At 38.1% G+C, this 19797-nt stretch overlaps 1 protein-coding gene across 26 annotated transcripts in view; it reads right to left on the bottom strand.

Annotated features, from left to right (window-relative positions):
* Nucleotides 1-19797, bottom strand: part of PUM1 (pumilio RNA binding family member 1) — a 125988-nt gene that overhangs the window by 47244 nt on the left and 58947 nt on the right. For 21 of the 26 annotated variants that reach the window (XM_005202941.5, XM_005202944.5, XM_059875456.1 and 18 more), the window contains 2 exons: nucleotides 11660-11826; nucleotides 9367-9637 (listed from right to left, as the gene is read on the bottom strand). The exons of the other annotated variants lie outside the window; for them this stretch is intronic. In XM_005202941.5, coding sequence (XP_005202998.1) covers nucleotides 9367-9637; nucleotides 11660-11826 — 438 coding nt within the window. The remainder of the gene's footprint in view (nucleotides 1-9366; nucleotides 9638-11659; nucleotides 11827-19797) is intronic. 26 annotated transcript variants of the gene reach the window in all.

Raw genomic sequence — 19797 nt, 5'->3', positions numbered from 1 at the left:
GACTGCTGTTACCTCCCTTCAGTTCTTTTGAGAACTCTACAAACACTCTGAAATAATCCTCATCTACTCACATTTTAGACAGGAAAAGGGAAAGTTTTCATTTCATCCCCTGGCTGTCTCTTCTGGGGAAAACACTGAATATCTTCCTCAACTAGTGGTTTATAAAAACAGGTAAACTGGACAATGTGCAACTTTCAGGGGCTCCCGAATTTCCTAGGATACCAATCCTTTTACATGTGAGAAATAAAACAACAGAAGTATAGCTGCTACTAACAAAACTTGGATTATGAGCTTAGTTTCCAAGAAAAGGAAAGGAATTCAAAGGTCTTGACAGTAAGAATATCCTAAGATTCTCTCTTATTACAAAGTCAATCATTCATTTTAAATTATTTTTGAATCAAAACCTGATAGGCACTGTGCAAGGAACTAAGTTTACAACACTAAATAAAATGTTCATACAGTTTAATAGGAACAATACTGGTACCAAGAAAGGGGATACATGATTTTGGATTGCCCTGATATGCCTCCTTCCAAGGAGTTATATACTGAAGACGTCTTTATTTACTGAAATCAGACTGGGAGAATTTACTGCTGGGACTTCCCTACAAAGGACCTTCAACCTACCTACTCTTTCTACAGGACTTTTCAGGGGTTAGGCGAACATCACTGGATGATATATAACACATACCGTGGATCTTGAACCACGGATGTCTTCATAAAGAAACCTGTTTTGGACGGTAGGTGATAATGTCATTCTGACAACTCAGTTTAATTACTGTCACAACTGAACTTTGATTCAGTTGTGGTGAACCTGATTGTTATGATTTGGTTACTTCTCTGCCTCAATTATAAAAACAGACTGACTTTAATTTTTTTTTAAAGGTGAATATTCTGAACAAAGTGACCAACTTCACCTGTTACCTCTCTCTCTATATATATATATTTATCTTTCTAAAAACCAGAGTAAAATAAGTGTCTGCTTTCAGAGTATGAATGTCAAAAGTAACCATGTAGTACAGGTTTCAAAAATGCTTTATATAGCTTTTTTTATTTTCAAAGGTTAAAGAAAAGAAAAACTTCATTATAATGCTGGTAAAAAAACAGCTCTACTTCATAAGCACTGATTAAATGTCAAGCATTCAAAAGAAATACAGGACTCTACTGGAAAATATATCAAAACAACTGTTCATTCCAGGAAGGGAGCCAACCAGTACTATTTGGTAACTACAACCTTGTGATCATTGCCAAGTTGGTTTGGTTTCACCTGAAGGACAGTGCCTCGTACTCCTCCTCCTAACAGCTCTCCCCAAACCCCTCCCTTCAAGAGGAGCATCCAGGAGGCAGAAAACAAGTAAAACAGTAGAGAGTTGTCTAAATTTTTTCCAAGACTGTAAAAACACCTCCTAGTTCCACTAGGTATCTACTACCTATTCAATGGGTCTCTGGAATTTTCCTAGCCTAAACCTTTTGAAATATTTAACATCTCAGACAATGTTCATGCTAGCCTCTTCCCTCTACCTTTCTTGGCCCTGCTGCAAATAAAATAACTCATTTCACTCAACAAATTTTTTTTGAGCACTATTAGCTGGGCTCTGTGACAGGAAGCTAGGAGAATGATACTGTGTTCAGAATGTAACTCTTGAGGTTATCTTCACTTACTAAGCAAAAACAGTACTTTAACACCATTCCATTATGACTTAACCTCACTTTGTATGTTTTTAACATTTTTTAACATTTCATGTAACATTACATGCATGCACTGTATCTGTAAATATACATACACACACACACACACACAGAGTTTATGAATAAAAGTAACCACTCCATGTAACATTAGTTTGGGGTTCTCACTATTGTGTTACCACACTGAACACTGGGACTAATTAATAATTTTAACTAGAAACATATAGGCCTTATAACTGCTCCCATATATCCTATGTTTGAGAGTTGATTAATGTGTCCATGATTGTGACAGAGAAGGAATTATTTTGAGTGCCTTCTGCAGTAAACAATTAAACATAAGTAAACTATACATCAACAGCAGACAGATTTGACCATAGCATAAATTACAGCAATTCTGGCACATTCTCGCATGTAAACAGTCCAATATTAACTGGAAATATAGGTTATTAAAAAACAAAACTGGGTAACTGCCAAGTGATAGGTTCCAGAGGATCCTGAACAACACATACAAATGCACTGTTTAGCACCGGGCAAAGTGCTGAACTCTGTCCCTTTCTCACCTCAAAATAAAACGTACTGCCAGGCCTGACTTCTTACGAGTTTAAGGCAATATGCCTAGTGGAGAGCAGATAAAAGCACAGACTCTGGGGCCAGAAAACCTGGACTGGTATCTCAGGTCCACCACTGACCCTGTGTGCGGGACGCTGGGAAGCAAAGTCACTTTGTGCCTCACTCTCTTCCTCTCTCTAAAGATGGACAATAAAGATCTGTCTAACTCATAAGGTTGTTTGCTAACTATTAAAATCAATACACATAGAAGTCCTCTCTATGTGATACTCTTTCTGATGAATGAGGCAAGCACCCCTTAACACAGACACAGGCCTTCTGTGGGCCACCTCTTATAGCGCGTTATGTAGCAAGACAGTCCGGGAAGAGACAAAGAAAGCAGAAGGCAAGACTCTTCCGAGTCAGGTGGCACTGACATATATACACTGCTAAGTCACTTCAGTCGTGTCCGACTCTGTGCGATCCCATAGACGGCAGCCCACCAGGCTCCCCCGTCCCTGGGACTCTCCAGGCAAGAACACTGGAGTGGGTTGCCATTTCCTTCTCCAATGCAGGAAAGTGAAAAGTGAAAGTGAAGTCACTCAGTCGTGTCTGACTCTTAGCGACCCCATGAACTACAGCCTACCAGGCTCCTCCGTCCATGGGATTTTCCAGGCAAGAGTACTGGAATGGGGTGCCATTGCCTTCTCCAATATATACACCATCATGTGTAAAACAGATAACTAGCGGGAAGCTGTTGTATAACACAGGAAGCCCAGCCTGGTGCTTTGTGACAACCTAGAGGGGTGGGATGGGGGGATGGGGGTACTCAACAGGGAGGGGAGTTATATATCTATATACATATAATTATGACCTATTTGTGATGATATACGGCAGACACCACAACATCGTATAGTAAAAGAATTAAAATGCTAATAGCATACACAACAAACCAACAAAAGTGATAAAAAGGATGAAAGCAGGAGTGGGAAGAAGAATAACAACTGTGTATCTTTTTACACTGTTTTGATTTTTTGAACCATGTGAATGCTACTACCTATTCAAAAATTAAATGTTAAAAAGTATACAAAATAGACCCCCCAAAAAAAAACTTCTGAGCAGTGTTAAAGTCAAAGTCCTGCTGAGTTCATGAGCACCACCTGCTTTAGGTCACAAAGAGGAAAGAAAAACCTTTTTGTTTTTGTTGTTGATACAAGTAATTTTAAAACATATACCATGCTAAAAAAAAACTATGAATGCAGTTAAACCTGAAGGTGAGACAGCTCCACACAGAGAGTTTTATGTTTCTAGAACTAGGTCCAAAGCAAAGCGCGAGGAGCCAGAAACTGAGACAAAGGTGTCTGCAGAGCAGGGTTTAAGACCTTCAGGAAGTCTCTGAGCTTCTCGATGTCTTAATTTTCTTATCTATAAAAATGGCTGCCCTACCTGACAAGGCTATTGCCAGAATTCACGGAGAAAAGCCTTTTAAACACTAAGAGTATTACATCAATAGTGGGGCTATAAATTTTAAAGAAAAAGTTATATTCTGGCGCTAGTCCTCAGTATATTAAATTTTTGAAAATTTGCTACTGTCTATAGCCTCTAGATCAAAGTTCATTTTTGATCAGGTTATCTGAACAGCTGCAATAGTTAACATATAATTATAATGATTTTTAGTGTAACAGGTACATACAAACTATGCTGCCAAACTTAAAAAAAAAATTCACATTTCTTTAGCAGATGAAGAATCTGATTTCAAAATAAATGACTTCTAAATAAGTGAGGAAAACAAAATACAGCCTTCCATCAAGCAAATTATTATCTTTAGAGGAAAATCATATTCTAAAATTTCATCAAAGTCAAAGAACAATAAAGGTATGTTTCAAATGACCTAACTGCTAGCTAAAGTCAGCATTTCAACAGTGACTATACACATGACCCTGGCAAAATAATCTTCCTCTCATTTATAAACTGAAAAGAAAGCCAAGAATCTTAAATACCTATATTAAAACTATGCAAACTCAGTCTCATAAGAATGACATTTAAATCACTACCACACGTTAAAAAGCAATGCATGCCAACTTCCTCTGCCATCTGACTAAGGCTTTCAGAGTATTGCTTCTTTGTTAAAAATTCACGCTTAACAGATTAGAGTTTCAGTAGATCAGTACGCAATTTTGTAATGCATGCCACATTATTAGGCTATTTTTACAGTAACTGAATCCTAAAATAAAGAACGTCAAAAATTAACCAGATTAACCCACCTGATTATCAACTTAATCTTGGCTGTGGTTTCTGTTACTAGGTTGTAATACAATGAAACCTAGCAATAATTTTCCAGAATATATTTAGATGAACAGAGATAATTTCATGGCTATTTACTATGCAAGCATCATAACTCAAAACAGTATGAACACATTACATATGAACTGTTCACTGTGTTTTCCAGGATTAAAGAGAAGACAATGAGGACAAAGTAAGGAGAGTGGTATCAATGAGCATTTCAAACCACCCTAAATTAAAGGTTCCTAACCCCAGACCTTTGTACTTGAGGCAGGTAAAATTACTGTCATGAAATTTAGCATGCCCTTCAGTTATTATCATAGGCAACAAACCACATTAAATTTAGCCACACTTCTGTGATTCGATCACAAATAGAAATCATGTATTTTCATATTACTTTACAACTGCTAGACATCTCACAATCTTGTTTATGCTCACCATCATGGCCAGTACAACTATGTCTATCTCATGCATCATATGAAAAAGAAGCAAACACCCATCATTCAATTTGCTGTTCAATACTGTTATAGCTATTTTTATATAATTGGCTTCTTTTGTAATCATACTTACACTCTACATTTTAAGACAGTATTCTAAGAATTCAGTCTGAGATCTTACCTAACTGCCAAGGCACCATAAAAGGAATCCCTGCTATAAATACATCTTAGGTTAAGATGATGGTTTACAGTGATTAGATAAGTAGCTTAGTTATCCAAAACCAAAGTATCCCTAAAAACAGTTAGTCTGTAATGAACTGAATGAAAAATACCTTCCCTATATTTTCAGGATGCTCTATATTATGTATCTAAACACAGGCTGATATTAACAGTCTTATGAAACCAACTTATTACCCCAAATGAAATGAAATAGGACACAAGAAGGATTTACTTTGTCAACTATCAAACCAGATCCACTCATAAAATCAACATACCCTACCAATTATAGCAAATAACTTCAAAACTCCCAACTTAAAAAAAAAAAAAAAAAAATTGATGCCCATTTAAGAAAGCCATGATAAAAGAGCAAAATGTATAGAAAAATACATGCTACACTAGATGTTTAGTTCAACCCTCACAATCATTAATATTGTCTGTACTCAGTCCTGGCTCTTAATGCCTGTGACCTGGACTTAGTAACCAAATGCATCTATTTCTGTTTCCCTTTTATGTGTACCTTCTACTCTTACTAACCTATGATCACACCATCGTCATTTCCATCTCCATAACTCTGTTCTCTTAACTGCAGGAATATATATTCCATCTCTCATCCAAGTTAGGTCTATACAAATTTGGTCCTCAATGAGCCTTCCCCTGGTCTGATAGGATTCTTCACCAATCAATTTAACATTTAGTAGCTCAACTGTTCCATAACTGTTTTATATACTCTAAGACTATTATGAACATTAGCTCTGTTCATTACGGACAAAACCTAAGTCCCTGCAAGGATACAACAGTCAATAGTTAACTGACTAATATGGACAAAAGAATGTCTGAAACTGCTTCTAAGCTAACACTCTGCACAAAAAAAGTAAATCATGTTAATTCAGTCATCACTTCTTAAAATGCCTTGTTAATGCCTGTACAACAGCACAGCGAAGTCGCTAAGACTCACAACACTATCTACGTAACCTCACAAGTCACTTTTTTTCAACCTCAACTACCATCCAGGGTGACTATTTCTATATTACCTATTGAACATGTATGTTAATGTCTGATTTTAAGCTCTTAGTTTACTATTTTCTCCACTGGAGTTTTCATTCTTTTCCTGGTATAAATAAGTCTTGCAGAGCACAGCTCAAGATCCATCTCTTCTCTAAGTCCTTCCTTGCCCAGCAAACACTATGCTCTCCCTAGGATGTGGGCATAGATAGTCTCATCACTTGTCATCAACTATTTCCTTACACTACCTAAATGACCAAATGAGCCACAATAACTAAACTGAGAACCATGGGGTTGGGGGAAGTCTGTTCCATTCATGACACATATGCCTGACTACAGGTAACAACAAAAAATAAGAACAGAAGGTTATAATCTGCAATCCACAGATCTGTGATCTCCCTCAAGTTATGTACAAAATTGAGTCTCAAAAGAATCATGTATTTTTTTTGATGTGAGGACTATGGCTTTTAATCAGATGGCAAAAGAGGGCTGTGACACTAAAAAGGGTTAAGTACTGATTCAGGAAATAAATTTCCTGGCTATTAAAAAGGTCCCATTATTCATCTATGATAAACAATCTAATGGGCTAGACCTAAAGGACTCACATATTAGAATACATGCAAGACCTCAAAGAGTGGCCTCCAGACCTCTCCCAAGGCTAGCTTTCAATCTTAGTTTGGTGAAGTATATTAAACACAGGGAATGTTCTGAGATAATGTAACAGGGTTGTGGAAAAGGTTCCCTGAAAACTTGGGCCATCAAAGCAAAAGCAGAGGACACAGAGAGATCAAGACCCCATCCTACCCTCTAGGTGATTACAATCTAGCAGAGGATTATCAAACAAGGAGACACCATGACTCTTTCTCTTAGAGGAAGCACAAGGCACTACAGAGACAGAAATGACTTTTTGATTTAGAGATCAAGAAAGGTAACCAAAAAAAAAGGGTAATATAGCACTGGACCTTGAAGAATGAGAACCATTTTAATTATTAGAAATGGAAAAGAGGAATAAAATCTAATGAAAAGCAAAAGGGTAAAAAGGGATTGGAAGGATAAAGTGTAGAAACAAACACCAATTTCCAGTAGAGAAAGGGTTCTTCCATCTTAATAACTACTGGCCTTTATGCAGCAGCCTTTGGGAAGTTAAGGGTCCTAAAGAGTCTTGGGTCAATGATTTCTAGGCAGGCTATCAGTACATCCAGTATAAGAATGTGTACAGCCATCTACTCAAAATAGCAAGAATTATGAGCCCATGGGACAAAATAACAATAAGCACATCCTATGATGATGGTGTAACTGTGTAACAATGACCCTATATTGCAGCAACCAAGACATGCATGGGAAGTCAGAATTCAACCACAGCTCAACTTGCAAAATAATGGCATTCGCTTCCAAAAACTGCTGAAATGTGATTCATGGTGAAGGCACTCCAGGTTTTATAAGTCGGAGCAGGTGGTGTCTTTGATGTAATTGTGTGAACTATTTGTGGGCATGCAAAAGTACATTTCTGTTCAAGTTCTAATAATTATCCAGCCTCCTCAAAAATTGGTAGAATTACTTTGAAACCCAAGTTCAGTAAACCACAAGTGAATCCCAACTTTAATTACAAGGTAACAATTAAATGACAGAGAATCAGATTGTCATTCATAAGAGGTTAGAGACAAACACTTCTTAAATAACAAGCCAAGAGTCAGATTGGGTTCGATTGGGAATGGAAGCTAAGAACCAAAAATGGCTGCAGATCTAAGGGTTGCCAGGGGAAGTTCAATGAGACAATAAAATAAAGAATTCAGATAAAATTTTTTGAGATAACTAGGTTACAGGAACTTGATTAGAAACAGCCTAAACTTAACATACCTCAATTTTTATAGAGAAATTACTACACTAATATTCTAAACTGGACAAGTTGAAGTCTACACAGTAATAGTGTGTCCCTATGTTTGCTGATATGCCACAAAATATCTTTAAATTGAGTATTTCCTCAGCATCTGAAGTAATTTCTGACTTCATTCAACACTACTATTTTGAGGATTCATTGTGAAAAAAAAAAGCAAAATCAAATTAATAAATAAGACAAAAAGCAAAGAAAGTCAAATTTCCATGGAAAAGTGAGCATATCTCTTGGGAACTACAGGGAGAACAGTGTACACTGTTAGTTCACACTCTGTAGAAAAAGACTTTGTTAATTACACCTAGTATATCCAACTGATAGGAACAGAGTGCATGCACATCACATCATCCCTTAAAGGGGTTTGTTTCTGTAAACTTCACATGGTTAATGGTATTATCCAGCTATCTATTAAGCAAAATTCACTTAAAATCAGCCATTTATGACAAATAAAGGGAGAGTGTGGTACAATTTGATCTACAAAGACCATAAGCCAACTTTCCTCATAGATATATAATTTCTAAACTACAAAATGAGATTTTAACTTTTCAAACCTAGAAATTTATATGTATGCTCCAGACTAAAATTAAGGAGTATGAGAAACTGATGGCCCATCAAATTGCTCGAGGCCACAAAGGAGAACTTGTGGAACTTAACATGAACAAGAAGTTACCTGCCCCCTTTTCATTAATTTGGCTAATTTTCCTCTGGTTTTGAAGGCACACATAAAATATATTCCAAGGACTTACAAATAAAAGAAGAGCCAAATAATTTCACTGCAGATTTTATTTTGAGTGATATGTGTTTTTTCCCTAATCACATTCTAACTCTTTTGAAAGGTATGACATATGTCTGTTATCTATAGTAACTCACTTAATTAAAAGACAAGACTAATAAGACATCTGGCACTGGACTTCTGACAGTGGCAGACAACAGAGTCTACTACTTTAAAAACAAAAACCAACAGCATTATAATCACATTAATCTTCAGTGAGATTAACATTCAAGAGGATTGTGTCACAGGAGGTAACACCACCACACCCCGTCCCCAGGCCCTGATAAAAGAGAGGAGCCAAAGGAATTTACACAGAGCAGGGTAGTCTCTTGCCAACAAACCTCAGCATGGGAACCATGCTGGAGAGGAAGATGCAAAGGCTTTATAATCCACATCTCTGTTGGGTAAATAAGGACTGGCCATCAAAAGCCTAAAATATTGCCACCCTCCTCCCATCCCCCCCTTCTCAGTTACTTGAATAATGCTGCTGCCTGGAGGGAGAGCATAGAGAGTGACAGAGACACACACAGTACCTGTTGTTGAGAATTGTAGTCAAAAAGTCCCACAGTTGCTGCTGCTGAGTCCACAGGTACCTGCGTGCCTGAATAATCAAACTGAAGAGGCTCCATGCCCACATGTTCCATGGGGTCCAAGGGGACACTCTGGGACTCCATGTTGGAGAAATCCTCCACAGGCTTGGCACCATTGGTGCTGGTCAGCTGGGCTAAACCCTCAGAACCATTCTGGTTTGGACCCAGAAGATCCACTTCATTAGCAGAGTTCTGGCAATTACCAGGGGTACGGCTAAACAGAGAAAGTAAAGGGCATTAAACCTTATTTTAAGTGGGGAGGGACACTACACCAACCTAAGTTTAAGGACAATGTCCTTGACACAGCTTATTACCAACAGTATTTAAAACTATTTTGAAAAAATGACCAGAGACCCTTTATGGTGCTTACATGTTACATCCTATAAAACGACTCTTCTATTGCTTGCCTTCCCACAACCCACCCCTTAAATTTACATTAACTGCTATTAATTTACCATCTCTTACCAAGGGGCCCAGATGTGAGGAACACTGGATGAACTGGGGGGGAGGGACGGGGGGGGGGGGGCGGGAATCACTCTGTGGTATTCATGAAAGCAAGGATCCCAAAATACAGGTAGCAAAACATGCCCCCCCAAAAGCAACATCCTACTCTTTTAAACAGTCAATAGACAAAGTACTTTCTAGGGAAAGTTCCACATCTGAGAATAATTCTATTCAAAAAAAAATTTTTAATAGGTGAAAAATTTTTGTTTGTATTTCCTAGGTACCACTGGCCAACCATAAAACTGACTCCCCTTTTCCTTTCAAAGAAACCAGAATCAAACCATTATAAAACAGTACAAAATAAATTCACTTTTTAGGATAAGCTCCTGCTAAGGAATCAACTCTAAGAATTAAAAGTGATATGAAGATGTAATTTATCATCTGAACCAGGACACTCCTAAGAACAAAAAAGGGCAGTATTAATAAATATCTTGGGACAGAGCTATAAACAAATACTGTCCTGGGCAACCCAGGACACATGATCACTCTATGCAAAAAGACAGCAGAACTATTTAATTCTAATTCAGATAATATTGAATAATATTATATTCTAGTCAGGGAAAAATAGCCTGTGACTACATTCTTAGCCTAAAAGAAATCCTACAGCTGGTACAAATTAAAGCTCTTGTAGTTCCTTAACACACACACACACACCCTACTACTACCATCTGCCCTGGAGTCAAATACCACGAAACAATACCACAAGCTGCTTGAGATTCAGGATGGAGGGATACCCAAACTCATTTGAAAGACCTGAGGTAAGTGTTTATGCTGTGACTCAAATTTCTTACAAAGACTAATTCTTTATACCCATGAGATGCAAAAATTAATTTAGGAAGATTAAACACATTAAACATTGTTCTAAAAGGAATGACCACACACACACATACATACAATATTTTTATTTTGGCTTTGCAGATTATTAGGATAAAGGATGCTGTGTGTGTGTGTGTTTAGACACACACTAGCTTTAGACTAAAATTATTCAAAATTAAATTCTCTACTGGGCATCAGTGACTGAGGATAAAACTCCTTAGTCAAAATTTAAAAAAAAATTAAAACTCACATACCATCATGTAACAAAGAATACTTGCCAAATGTGGAAGACAAATATGGTATCATTAATACTGTGCATATTAAAATTACAGGGTTAAAACTTGCATATCAATTATGACCAGAGATGGAATGAGAGGCCTCCATGGAAGGAATATGATTAAGAACAAGTCACTTTAGCTGTATCTCCGGTTCTTCAAAATGAAGAAAACGATACCTGCCTACCTCAAAGGGAGCTTATGAGTCTCAAGTGAAATAATACTTAACTGATCTCAACTGTTTTTCACTCTTCCTTAATATGCCACAGTAATATGACACACTTCCGTTAGTAACCATGATTTCTCCCAAGATAATGATTTGGGAGAAATCCCAAGGTGCTCATCCACGTGATTTTGAAATTTGAGAATCAATGAACTGATTTTTATGAAATCATTCTGCAAATTATAGAGCTCCATACAAACGGAAAGTCTATTGTTTTGGCAAAACATCAGGTATGGACAGATCTTAAAAAGTTTCACCTTAACAGTTCATACAATTTTTGTGGTATGGCCTACACTAGTCCCAGTTCTTTAAAAAGACACGTAGGGAGGGATAAAGAAAACTAAAATCAAAATAAAACTAAATCAAAACAAAAACCCATAGCCCCCACTCAAAAATCAGAAGTGTAAAACATACAAACCTAAAATCTTTGACGTCTGCGTCAATCCCATTCTGCACTGGTAAACCATTGGTCTTGTCCATCACATCACCCTCCTCCTTCAAATCTCCTAGCTTATCTCCATCAAACGTACCCTTGTTCTTCTTTTCACCTTTGTCGTTTTCATCACTGTCTGCATCCCTTGGGCCCTGTTTAAAAAATAGCTTCAGCTTCACTAATCATCATCAACTAATAATAGCGGGCAACCACCGTGGACACCAGACTACACTAGATGCTAATTAGAACAGGATAGTATCCATGACCTTTCAAGACATTACAATCTAATTAACAGACAACACAGAGGCAGGAACACTGCAGAAAGTCTTGCCAAATGGGGGAGACAGACATACATTTATGTTACAGAGTTTAGGACAGTCTTATCATGCCCAATGTCCCACCACCCCATTTTTTTTTCCTTTCTACCAAAAGCCCAACCACAACTTTGTATTTCTTAGTTCCATTTCTCTACTCTAAAATCTAACTCTCTAGAATAGCATGGTTCCTAATAATCCCCAGGAATTATAGCTAATATTACACTTGGGAAGTATTAAGCCTACAAAATGAATTTCCTACTTCTACTGCCTATGTAAACTCCTCCCTTACTTCTGAATATTGAATTAAGTGTGGTCTAACATCATTCCAATTCCATTACTCTATACACTTCATGTTGGGATATATGCCCTGCCAATTTGAACCATCACCACCCCAATTCCACCCAATGTCTCACCGCTTACTGAAACAATAAATCACTAATTATCCTTAACTTGAATTTTTTAAATCCTTCAAAATATGTTAAATCTAACTAAAATTCTTTCACAAAGAGTACTCTAAGTGTTTAGTTGTCATCCACCGCCTGTCCGTACATACCAAGGATTACATGGGAGCATATTAAAGCAAATCACTGATGCAACAGAGTTTATCTCTGAAGTACTTCAAACTAAAAAGACTGAAAGACTGGACCTAAATGGACCGATGCGGTGCCAAGCACACCGATGTCCTGTTTCTTAAAGAAATTAAGTCTGTCTCCTCCTACCAACCATCTAAGTTAAGACATGGACTTTTAAAGCAAATGTGTCTTGATTTTCAGAATGAAAAGAAGGTTTGGTATAGTGACTTGACATGGTATAGCAAGCTTTGCAAAACCTTACCCAAGGGTTAAATAATTTTTGCTTTTGTAAAACCAGGGAGAGGTAAGTAATCTTGCCTGTCTCCATCACTGCTTCTGTTTTAAGAAAGAAACAAACAGACCTAGACCAAAAGAAAGCTCCTGGTAAAAGGTAAGATCCAATCAAAAGATGATGAGAACTACTGCTCAGCATCTCCAGTCGCCACAACCAAATTTCAGTGGGGAGGGTGAGGACCACAAATGGAAGATAAAGCAGCAGACACAGCTGTGAATGGTAGGCCTGCAAACGCAAAATAAAAAGATGCTCTCAAAGTAGTTCTTAGCCACCCTGACACAGAAAGACCAGACACAGGGACACTTGACAATCTTAGACCTTTCAACAACCAATTCAAAGCCCATTTTGCTTTTAAAACCCCCCTCTGCTCAAAAGTAACAGAAAAAGAAAGACTTCATGGCTAATATGAATAAAGGAACATATACCAGAAGGAATTTAGAAAGGATATACCACTTAGTTTCATGTAGCAGCAAGATGGTAAACTATAGTTACGGCAGCAAATGAGATCTAACGTTCACATCTTCAAAGTTCAACACTGATACTGGTTCAAAGAGTAAATGAGAGCCAATTAAGCATGACACTGAGATCCCAAGCCAAAGTATGACAGGATTCTAAAGACAGAAAGAGCTTTCAAAATGTCCAGAAATAAAAGCTCCCTCTTCCTGCAAAGGTAAAACTGACAGAAGCTATGTAGTAATTTTCACATCCCCAACACTGAATACACTGCAGGACAGAAGTTCAAAAAATAAGATAAAGAAAACAAACAGAAAAAAGTCCTGTAAAACCGAACTGCTAAAATAAGAAGGATCCTCCCATTCTACTTATCATCAGGTAAGAGTCCAAGAGGTGGTAATGAACAAGTCCACCTGAATTAGACCCCACTAACGTCAATAATTTTTAAAGGTATTTTAGGATCATCCCATCAACACACTTAAATAATCTTCTACAAATCTACAAATCAAGTCACTGGCTCAGGAGCGGCAGGGAGTTCAGCTCCAGTTTCTCACGAGGAGTTCAGTCTATAGGAAAAAAATGGTAAGGAAATGCAATAAAGCAGCAGTAGGAATTTTCACCAAGCAAATAATCTGGGTACAGAAGAGGCTCACTCACCAAATCAACATTTTTCATAATCTTTCCTCAGTGGCCCTTTACAAGGGCTTGCTGAGAAGCTGCTCCCCCTGTAAGCCAACTGCCCTGATCTGAACACTTACGTTCTCAATTATACTGCCAAGGGCTAGATTTTCAAAGATGTCCCTGGGATGGGCTGTTTTTTGTCCATGTTATACAGTCTATTTACAAAAAATAGTTACCTGGTTTTCTACTCCGACTAGGCTGTTAATGCCTCAGCAAAACACAGAACAGGTAGGATGACTTCCATACCTGATTTGGATGGGTTATAGGGGATATTTCTATTAGGCAGAAAGTCATGAAGATGAACATTTATGATGTGTAAACTTTTCTGTACATGGGTCATAAAAGTTTTAACAAATTCAGTAAATCAACAAAAGCACTAAGTTAAAACAGTTGACATGAAGTCTGATTTATGAATGACACCAAGAGCACAAGTGGGAAGCTATCTTGTCAAAAGTCTGCTATTAAAAGAGAATATAGAATACAGAGTTGGGAATCATAAAAATGGTCTCTTAGAAATCTGAGGACCCTAGTGAGAGAGAAAAAGGGTATATTTGGGCTGCCCTGTTTTATGGAGTTGTAAAGTTTTTTTTAATGTTTAAGGTAAGGTATTCTTTTAGGAAAATACTAACCCAGATTGCACAGAACCTACAGTCTATCTCAACTGTTAACACTTACTGGACTTTGGACAGGTCATTAAACCTGAGTCTGAGGTGTCTTATCTATAAAAAGGGATCATTTTGTTTAAAACAGAGTAGTAAACATCAATGAAATGATATATATATAAAAGTTTATTATAAAGTAAAAAACACTGTATACAAGTATGACACTAGTGAAAACTATGCACTGGGAGAGTATTTCTTACATAACATTGTAATATTAACATTAAAAATTAAGGTTCCCATTAAGTGGTTTAATTCAAAGTGTACAGCCAGTCGGCCCTCCCGGATATACTGTCCTTTGCACAATGCAGTGGCTCTGTGGTTGGCATCAAACATCACAATCTTTTAAAAATTTGCAAGTGACTGGGCTTTCTTGAAAGATTCTAATTTAACTCGTCTGCAGAAGCTCCCACAAACCTAAGTTTCACTTCCAATAAGCACTCACAGTTGAGAACCACTGTGCGGTGTTAAGTCGCTTCAGTTGTGTCCGACTCTTTGCGACCCTATGGACTGTAGCCCGCCAGGCTCCTCTGTCCATGGGGTACTCCAGGCAAGAATACTGGAATGGGTTGCCATGCCCTCCTCCAGGGAATCGTACCCACCTAGGGATCAAACTCAAGTCTCCTATGTCTCCTGCACTGGCAAGCGGGTTCTTTATCACCAGTGCCACCTGGGTAGCCCAAGAACCACTAAAATTGAGTCCAAATAAGCATCCTAAAGACAGGAGTTACATTTTTCTTTTTTGTCATATATTGCCCAGTGCAAATTAATACTAAAAAGCCTATTAACTAAATGAAATAAAAAACAAAGATGGGTTAATAGCATCCTCCTGTTCTACGCTCTCTCTAGATGAATTTCAGTTCAAAACTGTAATCCAAACATAGCCCTCAGACAGTGCTCAAAATGCAAGAAGCCAAGCCCACTCAAAATCCCTAGAGTGGGGCCAAGGAGTGTTCTTGAGAGATCAGATGACAGACATAAACATTAGAGTATGTTCTGCTGCCTCATACCAAAGAACTGAGAGAAGAGCAGAAAACTATGCACTACGGAGATCAGAGTCATTCAGTCCAGCTCACCTTTCTCAAAAGGGGAATGAATATATCAGGGAATATTAATTCGGAATGAAGTCAGAGAAATGGGAACTTAGAAATGAGACTTCTGCCATGTGGCAGAAGTCACAGTCAGTAAGATTAGTAATTCTTCTTTTTTCTCAAAGGACTATTTGTGTATTTGCTTGATAAACCAGTCCAAAAACCATAACATTAACTAAAATATTGGTTTCCCTGTGTACACTTCTCAATTTTTCACAAAATGCCACCCAAAATTTTCAGCAGTTTTAGCTTCACTAGTAATAAAGAAATTTCAAATATCTAAAAAAATGAGTAAAAGTTTGAAATTACTAGTCATGAATTACTTTTAAATTAATATATTAAATATGATACTATGTGAGAAACTAATAAACAGGACAGTGGAGCATATACTATGGCTAAAAGATGTGAAATCAGAACACTGAATGCAGCTCCCACCACTTCCCTTCTAAACCTCATTCTCCTCATTGATAAATTTTCATAGGGACGACAACATCTACTTCAAAGGGTTGTTTCAGGTATTTAAACAAGGCAATTCATGACTGTGCAATTCCTTTTAAAAGATTCTTTAAAATATTTTATCCAATTTTGCCCACTACCTTTCTCAGACACAAACAGTCTCACTCACCTCCAATACCCCTAAAGCTTCAAACTTGCTTGATACCTGATGTTTCCCCCCGGAAAGACTATGGCTTTCATCATTAACCCCTCTGTCCCAGTAACTTCTCTGAAATATCTATACACAATCAAGCCAACAACTAGTGTGTGTGTGCGTGTGCGTGTGTGTCATCTCTGACTCTTCACAACCCTAGGGACTGCAGCCCATCAGTCTCCTCTGTCAATGGGATTTCCCAGGTAAGAATACTGGAGTGGGTTACCATTTCCTCCGCCAAGAGATCTTCCCAATCCAGGGATCGAACCTATGCCTCCTGTGTTGGCAGGCAGATTCTTTAACACTGAGCCACCAGAGAAGCTCCACCACCTATTATTACCTTTGATTAAATCTGAGGCACCATCAATTTATAAGACATACCATCATCTTATGTGCTGCTAAAAAGGAAACAATGGCAATTAAAACATATCCAATTTCAAAATGAACAGAAGTTGAGAGGTATGCAATTTACAAACAGTGGAGCATGGAATATACCATGCACTGTGTGTATGACCACCCAATTCCTGGTGTGCAAAAAAATAAGAGAAGTGTTCCCCTCTGTTGTACTACCACCAAACCCAGCAGGAAAAAGAGATGAAAACCATAAAAGGTTTTCTGAAAGTTGCATGGCTTTTTTTTTTTAACTTTTTATTTAGTCAGTGTCTAAAAGCTTGACATTGCAAAGCAGAGTACAAAGATTTCTTGTTCAAGGGAAGCTCAAGTCTGAAGGGGCTCCTCCTGAGATAAAAGTTTCTGAATTGAAATCTCCCAATAAAACTATATTATCAGTATTTATGACACTTTAATTGTATATAAATCATCTGTGGGTCATATCAAACTGCAGACTTTGATTCAATAGTCTGGAGTTGAGTCTCAGAGTTGTCAGTTCTAATAAGCTCCCAGATGCCAATAATGCTACTGGCCCAAGGACTATGTAGCCCAAGACTTTATAAGACTTACAAAGTATTTTCATGTATTATATACTACATAGCCATATGAATTAGACTTTCTGCAAATGAAGAAATCAAGGTCCGGTTAAGACTCAAGTCCCTGCATTACACTACACAAAGGTTTAAGCAAAATCGACTGAAACCACACTGACCGTCTGAAATAAATGCACTGGCACCTAGGACAGTGAGCCGCCCAGTCCTGTGATCTGAGTGAGTTGCTGTGAGTGTGCACGTGACCTCCAGGCCACCAGCTCTGTGATCTGAGTGAACTGCTCTGAGTGTGCATGTGACCTCCAGGCCACCAGCTCTGTGATCTGAGTGAACTGCTGTGAGTGTGCACGTGACCTCCAGGCCACCAGCTCTGTGATCTGAGTGAACTGCTGTGAGTGTGCACGTGACCTCTCTACAAACAAGCAGAAAGGTCTTCCCAATATGTTTGGTTTTTTTTTCTAAAAATCTTTTCACCCAATGCCTAAAAACACAGTAAATACATATGACTTTATAACCATCCAGAACCATGCTTTATTTCGGGGTGTTTTGAGCGGGCGAGTAAGGGGATGTCTTTACCCAGGAAAAAAGGAAATAAATCAAATTTAAAAACCTGACTCTGACTTAACTGGTATTCTGAATTTTCCCATTATTCTGAAAACTGCTACCCTGAAGTTCCTGACTCATACTTGGAATACTACCAAAAATTTCCAGTGGGTGCTGAGAATAAAACACTGCTGTTGGATTCTTATCATCAGCCTGCAAGCACTCTTATCACAAAAGCCAAAATGACTGAGTCCATTTTTACATTTGAAATGAACTTAAGAAAGGCTCAGGGAAGCTAGACAGGGTTAAATACCTTCATTCAAGCTTTAACCATAAAACAACTTTACTGAAAATGGAAAACCAATGTAATTACTTTAGTTCTAAACCCCTTGAACTGAGCAATTCATCAGAGTCTGGCTTATCTGTTGTCAGTTATCTGAGAATAGACCCTTAGTACTTGATTTGAGGTGTACATTCATTATGCCATTAGGGATGGTGTTTTTAGCTCTTGGGGGTTTAAAATGGAGCTTCTCTGAGGCTAACCCGAAGAAATGCTGGTATGATCACCTAAAAAGAAAAACATCTGAATGCTCTAATCCATAAACCACCAATGACTACTCTTTAGAAAAACTATCTACTAGAAGCAGATATTCTGTCTTCCTTGGTCTCTGAACTCAACGCTGTAAAAGACAAAATAGATTTTTACTTAAAAATAAAAAAAGGCTCACCTCTTTCCAGATGTATGCATACCACGACAACCAAAAAGTGATTCAGGTTTCCATGACCAGAGCTGTGGTTAAATGTCACCTTAACCAACAGACAGACAGCAAAACCAAGAGAAGCACAAGATCAGCAGGAAACAACCAAAAAGCTGATAAAGCAGGTCACTGATCCCAGTTCTCCATCCACCATAAGATTAGATGTGCCAAAGTGATGGACTGACGTCACTGGTCAGTCTTCCTGTATCACCATTTAGGTGCAACTCAAGTCAAAATACAGGATAACGTTTCATTACACACAACCTCCCTTCTGAGAAACTGGAATACAGATTTGGAGAATTTTCATTTATCTTTATGCAAACTTCAGAAACTCAGTAGATGCTTTTTAGAGAATTCAATTTTCTGACCTCTATCCTGAGGTCTTAACTTCCCCTGGTAACAATACTACAAAAGAGCTAGAAATCACCAATCTCTCAAGACAAGTAAGGACAGAAGCCACCTTTACAAACTCAAATAAAGATATGGAATACAAAAGACACAGCTTCATCACAGATTAACTAATAAAATAATTGTTTAAAAAGGAAAAAAATAATAGTAAATCGGCCACAGTGTTTTATCTTTCTCCTACTTCTAATTATTTTTCTGCTTCCTACAAACTTCACGGCTTCACACATAACTCAGTTGGTAAAGAATCCACCTGCAATGCAGGAGACTCCGGTTTGATTCCTGGGTCGGGAAGATCCGCTGGAGAAGGGACAGGCTTCCACTGGATAGTGGATACCCACTCCAGTATTCTTGGGCTTCCCTTTTGGCTCAGCTGGTAAAGAATCCACCTGCAATGTGGGAGACCTGGGTTCAATCCCTGGGTTGAGAAGGGAAAAGCTAGCCACTGCAGTATCCTGTCCTGGAGAATTCCACGGAAGTCCATGGGGTCGTAAAGAGTTGAAGACGACTGAGTGACTTTCACTTTCACAAACGTAACAGTAACCCAGGCACGTGTCTGGTGGCTAATGTCCAAGACTTAGAAGCTGTCCACACATGATAGAGAATTCATGGCAAGAATCTCAGAGGTTCCAGTTCACCACAGTAATGACTTAGCTGTGACTTTTCTCCTATAGTAAATAACTAAAAGTTATAGGCGGAAGTTGTGCTTCCCTGATGGCTCAGTGGTAAAGAACGCACCTGCCAATGCAGAAGACTTGC

Source organism: Bos taurus, chromosome 2 (genome assembly GCF_002263795.3).
Source record: "Bos taurus isolate L1 Dominette 01449 registration number 42190680 breed Hereford chromosome 2, ARS-UCD2.0, whole genome shotgun sequence".
Taxonomy (NCBI): domain Eukaryota; kingdom Metazoa; phylum Chordata; class Mammalia; order Artiodactyla; family Bovidae; genus Bos; species Bos taurus.
Note: the sequence above shows the minus strand (reverse complement) of the source record. Positions and strands in the feature narration are given on the sequence as shown.